The sequence below is a fragment of the Dreissena polymorpha genome, chromosome 7 (assembly GCF_020536995.1).
Source record: "Dreissena polymorpha isolate Duluth1 chromosome 7, UMN_Dpol_1.0, whole genome shotgun sequence".
Classification (NCBI taxonomy): Eukaryota; Metazoa; Mollusca; class Bivalvia; order Myida; family Dreissenidae; genus Dreissena; species Dreissena polymorpha.
In genome coordinates this window covers 17,000,946-17,016,691 of record NC_068361.1, presented here as the reverse complement: position 1 = coordinate 17,016,691, position 15,746 = coordinate 17,000,946, and the positions used below count along the sequence as shown (strand labels likewise).

General features: G+C 33.3%; 1 protein-coding gene across 3 annotated transcripts in view; it reads left to right on the top strand.

The window, feature by feature from the left end:
• Positions 1–15,746, top strand: part of LOC127839150 (ral guanine nucleotide dissociation stimulator-like 1) — a 357,707-nt gene that overhangs the window by 41,096 nt on the left and 300,865 nt on the right. For 2 of the 3 annotated variants that reach the window (XR_008030183.1, XR_008030184.1), the window contains exons 14-15: positions 2,249–2,357; positions 3,860–4,114. Coding sequence is in view for 1 of the 3 variants with exons in the window: in XM_052367347.1 (XP_052223307.1) it covers positions 2,249–2,357; positions 3,860–4,005 (255 nt within the window). In the remaining 2 variants the exon portion in view is untranslated. Of the gene's footprint in view, positions 1–2,248; positions 2,358–3,859; positions 5,431–15,746 lie in introns of those variants that run through there. The other variant, XM_052367347.1, reaches the window with a different exon arrangement.

The window sequence follows — 15,746 nt, the reverse complement described above, 5'->3', positions numbered from 1 at the left end:
AATATGTTTAAGTGGTAAAGGGATCATAGTGTTTGTGTCAAAGCTCTAGGAAAACTTATTTGCACAAAAATGTCCGAAATTAAGACACTTCACCTGATAAGAACCATACATTTCTGAGATAGTTGCCCTTGAAAGTAACTGACACTGTGGTTTGGGACGATGAGTCACGCCTGAGAAACAAGCTTTAGTTTTAATTTGGGAATTGTTTTTCAGATCATGTTAGAATCTAAATAATTTTCACATATTGCCAATTGGCCACTAAACATCATATTCATCTTTAAACATTAAGACTCAAAATAGTTATATATTTACTTGTAAACGATGTAAGGGTGCTGTGGTGTAGTGGATATGGTGTCTGCCATGCTTCTCGAAGGTAATTGGTTCGAGCCCCACTGTGGGAGCGCTCTTAATATCTCCCTTAAGGCATTAAGTACTGGTTCTACCCAGGAAATAGACTTAAGAGTGTTTCAATAAACCTAAGGCTTTCAGTGCAATCAAATATAATTGTTCCTGCTGGTGAAACCGCTGGTGAGCTTTTGTGATGGCCTTTTGTCCGTCGTCCGTCATGCGTTGTCCGTCGTGCGTTGTCCCTTGTGCGACTTCAACATTTGCCTTGTTACTCTCTAGAGGCCACATTTATTGTCCAATCTTCATGAAATTTGGTCAGAAGATTGGTTTCAATGATATCTTGGATGAGTTCGAAAATGGTAACGTTTGCTTGAAAAACATGGCTGCCAAGGGGCGGGCCATTTTTCCTTATATGGCTATATATGGCTATAGTAAAATCCTGTTAACACTCTTGAGGCCACATTTATTGTCTGATCTTTATGAAATTTGGTAAGAAGATTCATCCCAATAATATCTTGGACGAGTTCGAAAATGATGCCGGTTGGTTGAAAAGCATGGCCGCCAGGGGGCAGGGCATTTTTCCTTATATGGCTATTGTAAAACCTTGTTAACACTCTAGAGGCCACATTTATTTTCCGATCTTCATGAAACTTGCTCAGAAGATTTGTCCCACTGATATCTTTGCTGAGTTCAAAAATGGTAACCTTTGAAAAACATGGCTGCCAAGGGGCGGGGCATTTTTCCTTATATGGCTATATATGGCTATAGTAAAATCTTGTTAACACTCTTGAGGCCACATTTATTATCCAATCTCTATGAAACTTTGTCACAAGATTCATCCCAATAATATCTTGGATGAGTTCCAAAATGATGCCGGTTGGTTGAAAAACATGGCCCCCAGGGGGCGGGGCATTTTTCCTTATATGGCTATTGTAAAACCTTGTTAACACTCCAGAGGCCACATTTATTGTCCTATCTTGATGCAATTTAATCATAAGATTTGTCTTAATGATATCTTGGATGAGTTCGAAAATGTTTACGTTTGCTTGAATAACATGGCCGCCAAAGGGCGGGGCATTTTTCCTTAAATGGCTATATATGGCTATAATAAAATCTTGTTAACACTCTTGAGGCCACATTTATTGTCCAATCTTCATGATATTTGGTCAGAAGATTGGTCTCAATGATATCTTGGATGAGTTGAAAATAATTATGTTTGCTTGAAAAAAATGGCTTCCAAGGGGTGGTGCATTTTTCCTTATATGGCTATATTAAAATCTTGTACACACTCTAGAGGCCACATTTGCTGTCCGATCTTCATGAAACTTGGTCAGAAGATTCATCCCGATTATATCTTGGATGAGTTTAAAAATGATGCCGGTTGGTTGAAAAACTTGGCTGCCAGGGGGCGGGCATTTTTCCTTATATGGCTTTAGTAAAACCTTGTTAACACTCCAGAGGCTACATTTATTTTCTGATCTTGGTGAAACTTGGTCAGAAGATTTGTCCCAATAATATCTTGTTATCTCAGGTGAGCGACTTTGGGCCTTTCAGGCCCTCTTGTTTCATGAAACTTGAAACATTGATAGATGGCAATATGGAGATTATGCACGCCATTTCATTTTGTATATACATCAAGAATTGTGGTTGCTATGGCAACAAATAGACTAGAAATATTCCTGAAAATAGTGGATCCTGCGATAACTTAAAAAGCTCTTCATTTTTTTTCATGAAACTTGAAACATTGATAGATGGCAATATGGAGATTATGCACGTCATTTCATTTTGTTACTACATCAAGAAAATGGTGGAGTTTCACCGGTAGGGGACTTATATTGCTCGGCAATAGTCTTGTTAAAAAGGTTTTAACTAAATTGAGAATAATTTCATACAATTGTAGTTGCACAACACAGACCACACCCATACGGTAATAAAACGTGTGATGGACAAGTATGACTTGAAAGGGAAGGAGAAGGACTACTGTCTGCTACAGGTGCTACCTGAGGATGGTAAGTCTCACTTGGTAGTAAGTAGGTGTTTGATTATCATTTAAAATATTGTGTCACTGGTTACAAAGGTTGACTTTAAAAGCAATCAGAGACACAATTGTCCAATACATGATGGTAAGACTTTCCAAAATCAAAGCAGTGTTGTTGTTTTTGTTAAAAATCGGGTCCGGTATTTGGCCCTTTCCCATTGGAAAAAAGTATATATTTTTCCCAAAGGGGACCTAGAACTTCCCAGTGGAAGGTTTCAAAAAATATATATATTTTTATGCCCCCTTTCGAAGAAAAGGGGGCATATAGTGATCAGACTGTCCGTCTTTCTGTCTGTCTGTCTGTCCGTCTGTAAGTCATTCCGTCACACTTTGCGTTTAGGTTTCAAAAAATGCTCATAACTTCTATGTCCCTTGAGATATAACCTTCATATTTGGTATGCATGTGTATATGGACAAGGCCTTTCCATACGCACACAAGTTTTACCCCTGTGACCTTGACTTTGAACTTAGGGTCCGCCTTTAGGTTTTGAAATCTGTGTTTAGGTTTCGAAAAATGCTCATAACTTCTATGTCCCTTGAGATAAAGCCTTCATATTTGGTATGCATGTGTATATGGACAAGGCCTTTCCATACGCACAAAATTTTTAACCCCTGTGACCTTGACCTAGAACTTAGGGTCTGCGCTTAGGTTTCGAAATCTGCGTTTAGGTTTCGAAAAATGCTAAACTTCTATCAAAGCGTTTATAGGGGGCATATGTCATCCTATGGTGACAGCTCTTGTTTTAATAGATTTAAAACACTTTGTTCATCTCCAATCCAGTCATATAAGTTCAATCTTAGTAAAAATAATATTGACAACACTTCTATGCTCAATTTGAAGCTATTTTAGCAAAACAGCAACAACACTTATTTCCCAACTTTAGTCAAAACACCGCGAATTTTCCAAATTCAAAGGGACCTGGCCCCATGTGAAAAAAAACACTGCATAGAAAGGGTTTTGAGTGTATGAAAACGTTGAAAATAAAGTTTGTGATATGCAAAAGCTTAAATCTGTTTAAATATAAAGTATTGATGTGATAACTCAAATATACATACAAGCCACCTTCTGGGATAAGAGTTCTTAATGCATGTGCATAAATTATCGTCCCAGATCAGCCTGTGCATTCTGCACAGGCTTATTATGAACGACACTTTCTGCTTTAATTGTATATTTTGTTTAAAGGATGTCTGTTCTTAGCAAAAATCCAGTTATGGCAATAAGCATCATCCCTGATAAGCCTGTGCGGGCTGCATGATAAGCCTGTGCAGGCTGCATGATAAGCCTGTGCAGGCTGCATGATAAGCCTGTGCAGGCTGCATGATAAGCCTGTGCAGGCTGCATGATAAGCCTGTGCAGGCTGCATGATAAGCCTGTGCGGGCTGCAGAGGCTAATCTGAGACGACGCTTTACGCACATGCATTAAGACCCTTTATCCCAGGTTGAGGCTCAAACATTAGCTGTGTTGCTTACAGAACTGCTTATACCAGACAAAGTGAATGTGTTCTACGCCATGAACAACAATGGGGACTACACGTTTGTGTTGAGGACGCGTAAGGAACAGGAAACACTGACTCAAAACAAGAAAAAAGGGCGGCGAAAGCTGAAGTTGGGCCTTTGACAACTGCGTTGTTTAGAGATGTGAAAACTATAAGGCCATTAGAAGTTGTAGTATTGCCTTTGATTGATGTGTGGTGTTTAGTTGTGAAATCTACAATGCCAATCAGCAGGTCTTTCGAATATTGAATTTCAAGTATCGATGATGCTTCAGTGCAAAGCAGGGTCTAATGTGACGCGTTTTCAGCATAAACTCAATGCAGTTCTGGGCCAGTATTAACTAGTGCTGCAACAATACGCCAAAAACCGTATTTCAATATATTGTCAGTTCAAAAACCCGTATTGCAATATATCGCAATATATTGCTAACTTGTACCAAAATTATAACTTGCCAATTACCCAATAATCCCGTATATTCCAGTTTTAAAGCAAATTCTGGTATAAATTTACTATAAATGTGCTCAAGAATAACAAGAAACACAAACATTCGCAAATTTTCTTAAGTATCAAATACATTTTGGCATTCGTTACTATTTAAAGATGTGATGAAATAACGTCCAGCCGGGGCGGTTTTTTTTTCCACTGAACACGCGTAATTCACCTGACATGATGTTCCCGTTTTTATACAACACAAAATACACCCATACTTTCTATGCCACGTTCTAAATGTCTGTATAATTTTCGCGCGCTTTTTATTGAGACAAAGGATAAAGCACTTTTTATTTGACGCTAGAATTTTTTATTGTCGCATTAGCATTAAAATTTGGAAGCGTATTTCCAAAATTTGGATTACAAATTTAATAATGCTCAATTCAGAATCAAACGAAACATTTACAGCTGTGCGCAATTAATTCAACGATAATCTGTTCAAAAGCATCGAACGAATGCTCCGATGTAACAACGCTACTCCGTATAATAAACTTTCAGAATGCTTTTTTTACGAAAACAAATATTTACAGTGCTTTGTTTTGTTTACCTTGTTATCATTATTTCGAATGGCTTTTCTGGACGAAATGTGAATGAATTTTTGTAAAATTTTCGTACCGGTATGATGAAAATCGTATCGCAATACAATATGCGGATTGCGTATTGCGATATATACCGATATACCGGTATATTGTTGCAGCACTAGTATTTGTCAACCCATTTTTTACTTAAGAATAAAGCTTGTCTGAGACTCAATAAAAGTACCTCTGAATTTGCATATATACAGGCTAAAAATGGTTTTTGTATTCATAACAGATAGTTCACAATGAAGAATTAAATAATTATAGATGTTAACTACCATGCTAGGCTTGACTTTAAAGTAATTGTGGTACAGTTTAAAGAATAGACTTAAGTCTACAAATCAGTTGGTGAATACAGGGCCCTGCACTAACTGATTGGTATGCTGTACAAGGGTATTAGTAACCCTGCGTATTGGAGCCATAGAAGAATAACAGATTCTTTTTGTTAGTTGACACAGCTTTTTACTGCAATAACAGTACACCTGGGTGTCCACTACTAAAGGGTTGAGTGGGAACTGTTGTATCTAGCCAATATCTCTATATCGCTTACAATAGTTTTGCGTGCAACATAGGAATCATGAAATTTCAGAAACATCAATGAAAAAAATATGTTTTTAAATAAGCTAGTCTTTTAAAATATTTGAGGCAAGTTATCCATTACCATACAATACAGGACAAAACCTGATACATATTACAGTACTGTGTTGTTTGAAATTGTTTCTGTCAATTTTACAGAACACTCTGTACTGAACTTGTTGTATGTGAAATAGACTATAAAAATACAAGTTATGGTAGCTATAGTTTGTTTTATGTTTTAACACTATTGTGTATATGACTTTTATTGGTGTGAACTCAAATGAGTATTAACAAATTTAAAACAATATGTGTTAACCACTATGAAATTTAATATACAAGTGCTGCATCTGTAACAGGGTATGGAGTTAAAATTGATGGAAGCTATAGCCCGTGTGTCAAAAAACAACATTGTAATTCTCAACCATCAGAAATGTGTGTTCATGTTTGTTCCTTCAGCCATCCCTGACTCAAGATTTTATATGTAAATACATGTATGTGCAAACATGTTGAACATTCAGTGCATATATTGTGATGTTCATAGCACAACCCCATAGTAAATATTAACCATGTTTCGGTTGCATTTTTAAAGGGATTTAATAGTGATGGAATAATTTTGCCCTTTACTTTGATAGTTAGCTTGTATTTGGTATATTATTCTTCAAAATAAAAGTTGTTAAAATTGTTATAAATTCTGCTGTAGGCGTAGTCATTATTTAATAGTCTAGTTTGTAGTTGTCATTTTATTGTATGCGTAGTTGTAAAAAGAGAGGGGAACAATGTGAGGTAAAGTCTATATTTTTTCACTGTACTGGAATTCTTTGTAAAAATAAATATATTCTCTATAATTATAATATGCATCACACAAGATATAAATATTTTTGCTTAACTACATTTGCATATGTGTTCATGACAATGTTAATGTTCACCTTTCCAGTGTAACGTGTTATCACATCAAAAGCAAATGTCCTACATTTAGCAGCAAAATCAGTTGGAAAGCTATGAGGTCTTAAAAGTAAGGTTTTCCTATTTTTGAGATGCGTTCTCGTAGCTGTAAATTGTATTATTACCTTAAGGATAGAAAAGTTTATATGATGACAAAGTTTCAATGATCAAAGCAAAAATAGTATCTATGATCAAAAAGAAGTTTCAAGGATCAAATAGTTTCTATGATCAAAATGTATGATACAAAAGTTCTAGTAGTAAGGCCTAAAAAAAATGTTTGTTGACCGTTATCCATCTGACCCTTAATTTTGCTGCAAACTCTTAACTTTTTTTGTATTCCAAGGTTAGCTTTCCATCATATTTTTACATTTACAACATTAAGTTTTATGTGATAAGGAAGATATGTTGCAACAGATTTGGGGGATTTTCGTCAATAATAATTATTATTTGAGTGGGAAATAACTTTTGCATGGAATAAAAAGTTTAAGAAAATGGCTACCAACTACCTGATGTTTTTTATGCCACCAGTAGGGTGGCATATAGCAGTTGAACTGTCTGTCAGTCCGTCAGTCTGTGCGTCTGCCCGAAAACTTTAACATTGGCCATAACTTTTGCAATATTGAAGATAGCAACTTAATATTTGGCATGCATGTGTATCTCATGAAGCTACACATTTTGAGTGATGAAAGGTCAAGGTCATCCTTCAAGGTCAAAAGTCATAAACTACAATCCAAGGGAAGTAATAAGCTTTAAAAGGGAGATAATATCTAAACCTGCCAAATTATATATTGAAATTTTATTTCAAAGCAGCACAATAGGGGGCATTGTGTTTCAGACAAACACATCTCTTGTTTACTTTTAAGTTGTCCTTAAGAACTTTTTGCTTAGCCTATAAATGATTGTCAGCCCTCTATGAGGGAGACTGTTTGTCAGCTTAATGTTTGTCAGCCCTCTATGGTGAAGAGTGTTTGTTTGCCTAATAGTGGTTCTCAACCTTTTATGGTGAAGAGTGTTTGTTAGACTAATAGTGGTTGTCAGCCTTCAATCTAGGATATGTTAAAAGTCTAGTCAGGTTTAGTGATGTTTTTCAGCCGTCTACATTATATATTTACATAGTGCAATACTTGTTCAGTGAAATTCATTTATTTGATGGTGCTGTTTTGTTTTTGTGTTGTTATAGTACAAATTGTATATTATCTTGTTTTAGCCAGTTTTATTATTTACTTTACCTGGCTATGTGTTTTTATTGACTGTAGGTTGTTTATCTTTAATTATTTAGTTGTTGATTTTCTTAGGATTTTTATAATTGTTAGTGAGTTTAAGGATTTATATTTAAAAAAAATACTAATCCACATATTCCTAATTTTTATTCATTTTGATAAACATATGTGTGTGTCATGAGTTCACTCATTTTAATTGATTATTCATTTGATTTTAATAGACTAATCTTTTGATTTAAATACTGAATCATGTGATTTTAAAAGATAAATCATTTGATCTAAAAAGATTGATAAATTGATTTATTATTGAATAGGGTCATCATACATATTTATTTAAATGAGTGTAATCCTTATTTTTGTTTTAATTCATTTACCACTTTTTGCTGTAACTGAAATGTATTAGAATACTCATAAAAAGTTATGTTTAATTGTATATATAAGTATTATTTGATTATTGCAACTTAATTCCTGACGTAAAGTTTGGTCTTTTGAATATAGGTATTGTTCAGAGAACGACAGATTCAACAATACAGATATGAAATGTTTTTCTAAATTGAACATACTGCTGGTCAGTTAAATTTGTGTTCACTTGAGCATTTCAGTATGTAATGTATTGAAAAAATGCTTTTGCATGTTATCACTATTTAAGTTTATATCCATGAAGTTAATATCATTTACAATAATGAAATCAAATAAATGTCCTCAGCTTGCAAATCCATTAACAGCGTCTCGTATAAAAATTATTATTTATTTATATACGTAGAATAATATAGCAATGTATACGTATTTATATACTTTGTTTTTGTACATGGGTATTCATAAAAATACGAAATAATAATTATAGCAAGTTTGGAAAATGTTAATAAACTTTTGCTGTTGTAATGAAACAATTTAAAATATAGAATCCAATAGAAAACTCTTCAAAGTGTTTTTCAAAATATTTGAGCCGCATTCTGCGGAAACTGGGCTTATTGAAAGTGCGTAGTGTCGTTCCAGCGAAGACACTTAATGCTTTTATAGTTGTTGTTTTTTTGTTTTAAGAAAATCTCTTTTAAAAGGAAATCCAGTCTAGACTTAAAGAGTCGTCCCTGATCAGCCTGTGCGACCATGACAGGCTTATCCGGTACAAGACTACGCTTATGTTATACGCCCAGTTTTCCTTTAACGTGACTCATTATATGGATATATAGAGAATACATGGTTGGTGCTGAGATGGAGAAAGTTTATGTGTTGAGGCTTAGAAAAAGAAAATAGGGCGAGCTTTATTAGACCGAATAACTACCGATTGTGTCAGGTAAAAAATAGTTCCAATTTAAACTGTTCCTTTTAATACTTTCCTATTGAAAATAATTATGAGAAGAAATAAAATACAAATAAATCAAGAATGTGATATTTTTCTTGGTAGAAATTGAAAAAAAAATGCAGCAGCAAAACAAAAACTCAATTTTATTTACCTCATTGACAACTTTAATACATTGCTTATAACAATAAAGTCACAACGATAGTGCCCCCATTTAATTTTGGATTTTTTAAATAGTTAGCTGGAAAAATCGAGGATTCCAGTTTTGTTGATCATTAAGTAAGCTGTGTTTATTATTTAAATATTGGATTTTAACAACGGCTTGTATGGTAGTGTATTTTACATGACACATGTTTAACAGAGTTGTTTGCTGTGCAATAAAAAATACCTGTTACCGAAAAGTATTTAACAGTGATGTGACAAGTTGAGCATGCATGTATTAATGCCAGCATTGCTGTGATAAACTAGACAGTGACCAAAGTATAACTGGACAACATCAATCTTACGTCAATATACGTCTATCTTTTTTTCTGACATTTTGTTGGGTTTATTTTCAAAACAAAGACAGAATAAAAAAGTGAAAGTGATAGGATAAAACAAGAGTATGTGTTAAATACTTAAAACTTATCTATGTTCACCACTTAAACCAAATATAAAATATTTTTCAAGTATAGTAATTGAACACTTTGTTTTTAACTCACCTTACCATAGTCTTGTGGTTCGCATAGTGTATCATCAACTTTAGCTTGTTTCTACTTTGGATGTCACATTTATTAATCAATCTTGATGAAACTTTGTCAAAATATTTGTCTTGACAAAATCTTGGCTGGGTTTGTATTTTGGCCTCGTGTGTCCAAAACTAAATCACCAAGTCAAATCTTAAAAAACAGCTTCATTCTACTCTTGAGGCCAGTGATGATTTTATGAACCTTGGTCAGAATGTATATTTTCACAATATCTAGGTCAAGTTCAAACCTGGGCCAGTTGCATCAAAAAACTGTGTAAACAGTGCGATTCTTGTTTACAAAAAACAACATTACTACTCTAGAAGCCACATGTATCACTAAACATTAATGAAACTTTGCCAGAATGTCTATCTTGACAATAACTATGCCAAGTGTGAATCTGGTCATTTGTATACAAAATTAGGTAACCAGGTCAAAGTAACTTATTTACAATATAAGTCTATGTAAATCATGTGGCAACTAGGGAAGGGCCATTATTTACGACAAGGGCATGATTTCAACAAATATTATACAAGACCTCTGTCAGAGGTGTCAAAGTTCAGGATTATTCCTGAAATCAGGATTTTGGCCCTTAAGGACCAATTTTGATATTAATATAAATCAGAGAATTTTTTCTGGAATTTTAAGATTATTGTCACAAAATGTCATCTTAAACACAAATTATTTTACTTTGACATATTGTTTACAAAGTTATAAACAATAGTTAACAAAGTTATATGAATTATTAACCCTTTTTTGCTCTGGCCCCCAAACGGTAGGCTTTTTTTCAGGATTTTAGATTTTGGCCAATTGACATCCCTGTCTGTCTGATGATCAATACCAATATAACAAAACTCTGGGACTTGTGGTTTTAGAGAAGAACGTTTTAAAATTATTTACTAGATAAGTCTATATAAATCAGGTGATCCCAGGGGCATGTTCAATGTTGACCCAATATGCATGATTTTGACCAACTTCGAAGACGACCGCTATAGGATGTTGTAGCATAATTCGATGGAATGAAGACACACACAACTGGAAGAACTGTTGATAGATTTGTTTCGGCTAGTTGATACGGCGCTTTCCACGTCTTCAAACTATTCTAATCAACAAGATACATACATGACCCCCACGTGCCCTGTGACTACACGAACGTCTATCTAATGTATCCGGCTGCATACAGTTTACTGGCCAACTGCTTGATTTCAGGTAGCTTATATACTTATAACACTCAACGGAAATGTGAAGAACGTACAATGAATCAGCCTTTTCTATGTTAAACATCCGGTAAAAAAACTCGACCGCCTTTATGTACAATGTATGCTTATTTCAAATTCCAGAGGATATATCAACACCATTAATCCTTAAGTCTAATCACGAATTTTATCCATAATGGAATATGTCGACAAATCAACGAGGTCGAGGTATTTCGATTAGAAAAACTGAGTTATCTTAATCGGACTGGCTCGGTCTTTTACATAGTCGCCATTGTGAAGAATTTTTCTTGGTATCATACCTTAGACGATGCTGTTAACAGCATCGTCAAAAAGCACTCGAGCTAGGCTAATTAAAACTTTAACTGCAAGGGCCCTTGGTTTTTATTGTTTTATTGAAGAAGTAAGTTCATGACTGATTCCTTTTTATTTATGACTGATACCTTTTAATTCGATTAACTATCGATAAACCACCGATGAACCGTAAGGACTAAAATTAACAAATATGATTGTTATGGACCGATGGTTCCTACTTAAAGGAAAATATAATCAAGTAAGTTTCCAATCAAAGATTATATACATGTATAATGTAGATTCTACTCATAAACAGATGTTATCACGACTGGTGGAAGTCGTCCCCCCCCCCAAGACGTTCCCACCCAGACGTTTCTCCCATAGACGTTTCACTCCCATTTTGGGAGTGAACTGTGTACATAATATGAAAATGTATGTAATATATAAACGCCCATTGTCAATTAAAGGGACATTTTCATTTTTTAACTGGCCCGTGCCTATATGTTTTAATTGATACTAAAGTTTTGAAGCTGTTTTCGACAGACAACGAAGGCTGGTACCCGAACACAGCACTTTTTACCGAATTAAAAAGTCATTTTAAGTTGATATTTGACGACATATACCTCTAAAATATAATATTTTTAATGTCACAGGCATGGGTGATAACGTGTAAGGGATACAAAATATAATTAACTGGTGATTTAGAGAGGGTTTCTATTTGTGAACGGAAGGAAACATAACTGGAAAACATTAAAATATGCAATTGACACTGAAATCATGCTCATAATGTTCAAATAACGTATTTGATGAGTGTCCCGTAAACTGCGGTAAGATACGTTAACACATTTTGGTAACACATCTTTTGTATGAAATAATGTAAATAAAGTGTGAATTATATGTATATGACATTGGCAGTGGTCACATAATATGTTTATAATAGTGATAAAACTAATTGTTTGAGAATTAAAAACACCACACATGGACGAAATTCGAATTTTTAATTGTTGCGTACATTTTGTGTAAGATACGTTAACACTCTGTCAACTGAATAATCCAAATTAACACAGCTGTGATATTCCAGGTTAAGATTCCTTAACCCTTTGCATGCTGGGAAATTTGTCGTCTGCTAAAATGTCGTCTGCTGAATTTCTTAAATTAGCATTTTCTTCGATTTTTTTCAAAGAATACTATCAGAATAGCAAACAGTTTGGATCCTGATGAGACGCCACGTTCTGTGGCGTCTCATCTGCATCCAAACTGTTTGCAATGGCCTTCAAAATTCGGTTCCAGCACTGAAAGAGTTAATCACCTGCTCTATAATGACAAGATATAGCACATTTATTGTAATTCGAACCACAAACATTATGATGGTAATAAAAACTAAAAATTTTGGTAAGATACGTTATGGTAAGATTAATGGTTTGGTATGATTAATATTCTTTCATGTAATCAATTTTCTATTTGTCAAAATCCTATATTTAGATTCTTTAAACCACACACGTGCATAACTAATATTATATAGACTCGACAGAACCATGTTCTTGGGAAATTACCATGGTTTTTGTAGGCAGGTTGATTATAACTTGATATAAAGTTTGATTTTGGACCCGTGGTTAATTTAATACGTTATAGCTGTGATAAGTTACCGTTTTAGAATAATTCGTTTGGTGTTTAAAATGATATTATACTTTAAACTTAATATTTAAAGGTCTTGTTAATGAATAGATGTGCTGTTTAGTGCATAGAACGTAACAAACAGACTTAACGTATCTTACATAAAGTTAACGTATATTACACGCTCTATGTTATGTTTAGGGCACAATGTTTATAAGATGAATTTTATTCTGTAAGTATATGCGTGCTTGGTTGATATAACAAGGGTCAACATTACATTACAATGCAAGTATGTATATAGTTTGACGGAGTATTAGGCCTTGTGCTTTTGATATTGTATTTTACGTATCTTACAATTTGCTAACGTATCTTACATTGATAGGGAAATAATTTAAATGTGAATGACCTGCAGGGACATGGTAATTTTAATGATTGGACATGTTAACGTAGTAGATGAGCTAGATACATTCATGAAATGGGCAATGACCTAAAGCAGGTTGTTTACAATAAACTGCACAATCTGTGTTTCATGGAAAATGTAGACTTTAGAAAAGATATATTAATAATCCCTTTAAAGAAGACCGCTGTCTTTTTTTTCAATTTACCATATCTTATAGCTGTCACTTTGTTAGTACATGATCTTTTGTTGGCACTGTATACATTTAAGATGATAAAAATATTCACACAAATTATAACTAAAAAGAACTTGACAACGAGATTGCTCCTACTGTTAGATTTCTTACGACTTTATATACATCACATTTATTTAAAATTCATTTTGATCTTACTTGATTATACCGGTATATGACTACCAATACGCTACTTATAATGTTAGACTTCTGGCATGCAGAGTTTGATAATGATTTAACTTGATTCTTTAACAGAATAAACAATGAACTAAAGCGATTTGTTTATAAGCACATGTAGCAATTTGCATAATTTGTCTTTTTCATTGAGAATGTAGACTGTGTATTTTTATTAATGGAATTTTATAGATAGAGCCACTGCATTAATAAAACATCGACTAATTAATAGTTTAAACAAATATTGTGCAACAGACTAGGCACGACGTTGTTCTCTAAGAAAGATTCACACTGTAAGATACGTTAACATTTGTAGTGGCATACAATACCAAAATCGTTCCAGTATGGCTTACATGGGATATGATTTGAAACTCAAAATGCATAACGTATATATAAAAAAATCAGCTTTAACTAGCAAGCATCTTAAGAAAAAAGGAGTTTTGTTGACACTCAGGTTAAATGTAAGATACGTTAACAATTTTATCTTTTTTAAAGTTATTTTAGCAAGTGGTCTTGTTTAGACTTTTAAAACAATTTTACTACTAGAGAAAGGCAAGTCAGTCATTCTTTGATATGTTTTTGTTATAAAAAGCGCTTTTTGCAATGCATAATTTCTTTTGTTAAAAATACGTTAAAAAGCAGTACTATTCCTTTTACCAAAATATGAAATATTCTCTGCACACATGAACTGCAAATTATTTCACTGTAAATGAGATACTAATGTAATGACAGCGATGATTTTGAAGAATCTGTTTGTCTTAAAAGTACACTATACATGACAGGAAGCTATCCTTGATCTCGTGTATTTTATATATATTTATTATAACTGTTATGATAAATTATTCCTTAAAAGGCAAAGTCATACGGAAAAACTTATCATGATTATTATAATACACCATTCCTTCACTCAAATGAATAATATATCTTTGGATAGTTGTCAATTTTGTAGTTTTAATTTGAAATGATATTATATATCACGTATCTTACAGAGTATATTATATATACGATTTTGTAGTGACTGTCATGTTTTATTGATAGCAAACACAATGTATCCATATCCGATTTTTCATCATTCAAAGTCTAAAGTTTCAATAGGTTGCATCAAAATTTCACTAACTGCAAGTTGGTTTTTAACTACTTTTAAAAAAGAAAATGTCCATTTAATTGACAATGGGCGATAAATTTTCATATTATGTAGACAGTTCACTCCCAAAATATTAATATCATTGAGTTAAATTATTAAAATATCAATAAGTTTTGATTACATTTGCTAATTATGTTATTAATAATGAAATTAATTGCAAGGAAAGTGCAATTCTGTTTTAATTAGTTATTAGTAAAAATGAAAATATCAGTTACATCCAATAATTTGATTATAAACATATGAATGCATGAAAAAAATGTTGACAGTTACATAGTTTATTTATTTATCATATTTAACTGTTACAAGGAAAACATTTTTGACATTAATATAAATGTAATTTTACCATTTTTTAATTCACCAATTGACCCTAATTGGATTAAAACAACAAATAACTACAGTTCCACAATCCTGCCGAAGTTTAATGTTTGGTAATACCGACAGCTATAATAATAATAATAATTATTATTATTATTATTATTATTATTATTATTATACTCAATATGTTCGGTGCATCAAGCCAAGATGGTTACTCAATAAACACGAGATCTATTTTACGAAGGGATCCGGAAATAGTCGATGTATTACAAATGGCACAAATTACACTCCATTGGACAATTTATTTTGTAACAAGGACAACTTTCGTTTTCAATGTGAGCGCAATCTTCCGCAGATTTTAAATGTTATCTGCGGAATGTAATTTTTATTGTTTTCAGCAGGCAGTCTTTTTTAATGAAGATACATATGGGCTATGTTGAAAACGTGACCCATATGGTGTAATTGCACTTACTTCAGTTACTATACGTTTATAATCATTAACTGAATACATTAATTTTAAGAAGTAGCAACTTCGAGGTTAGCGCACTAACAAGGAGCGCTATTTAAAAATTCTTTGCAAATCAGATTTGTTTCATTTGTTGTACAGTTTTGTTTCGAACAATTCTAAATGAAACTCTGTCTGACAATGAT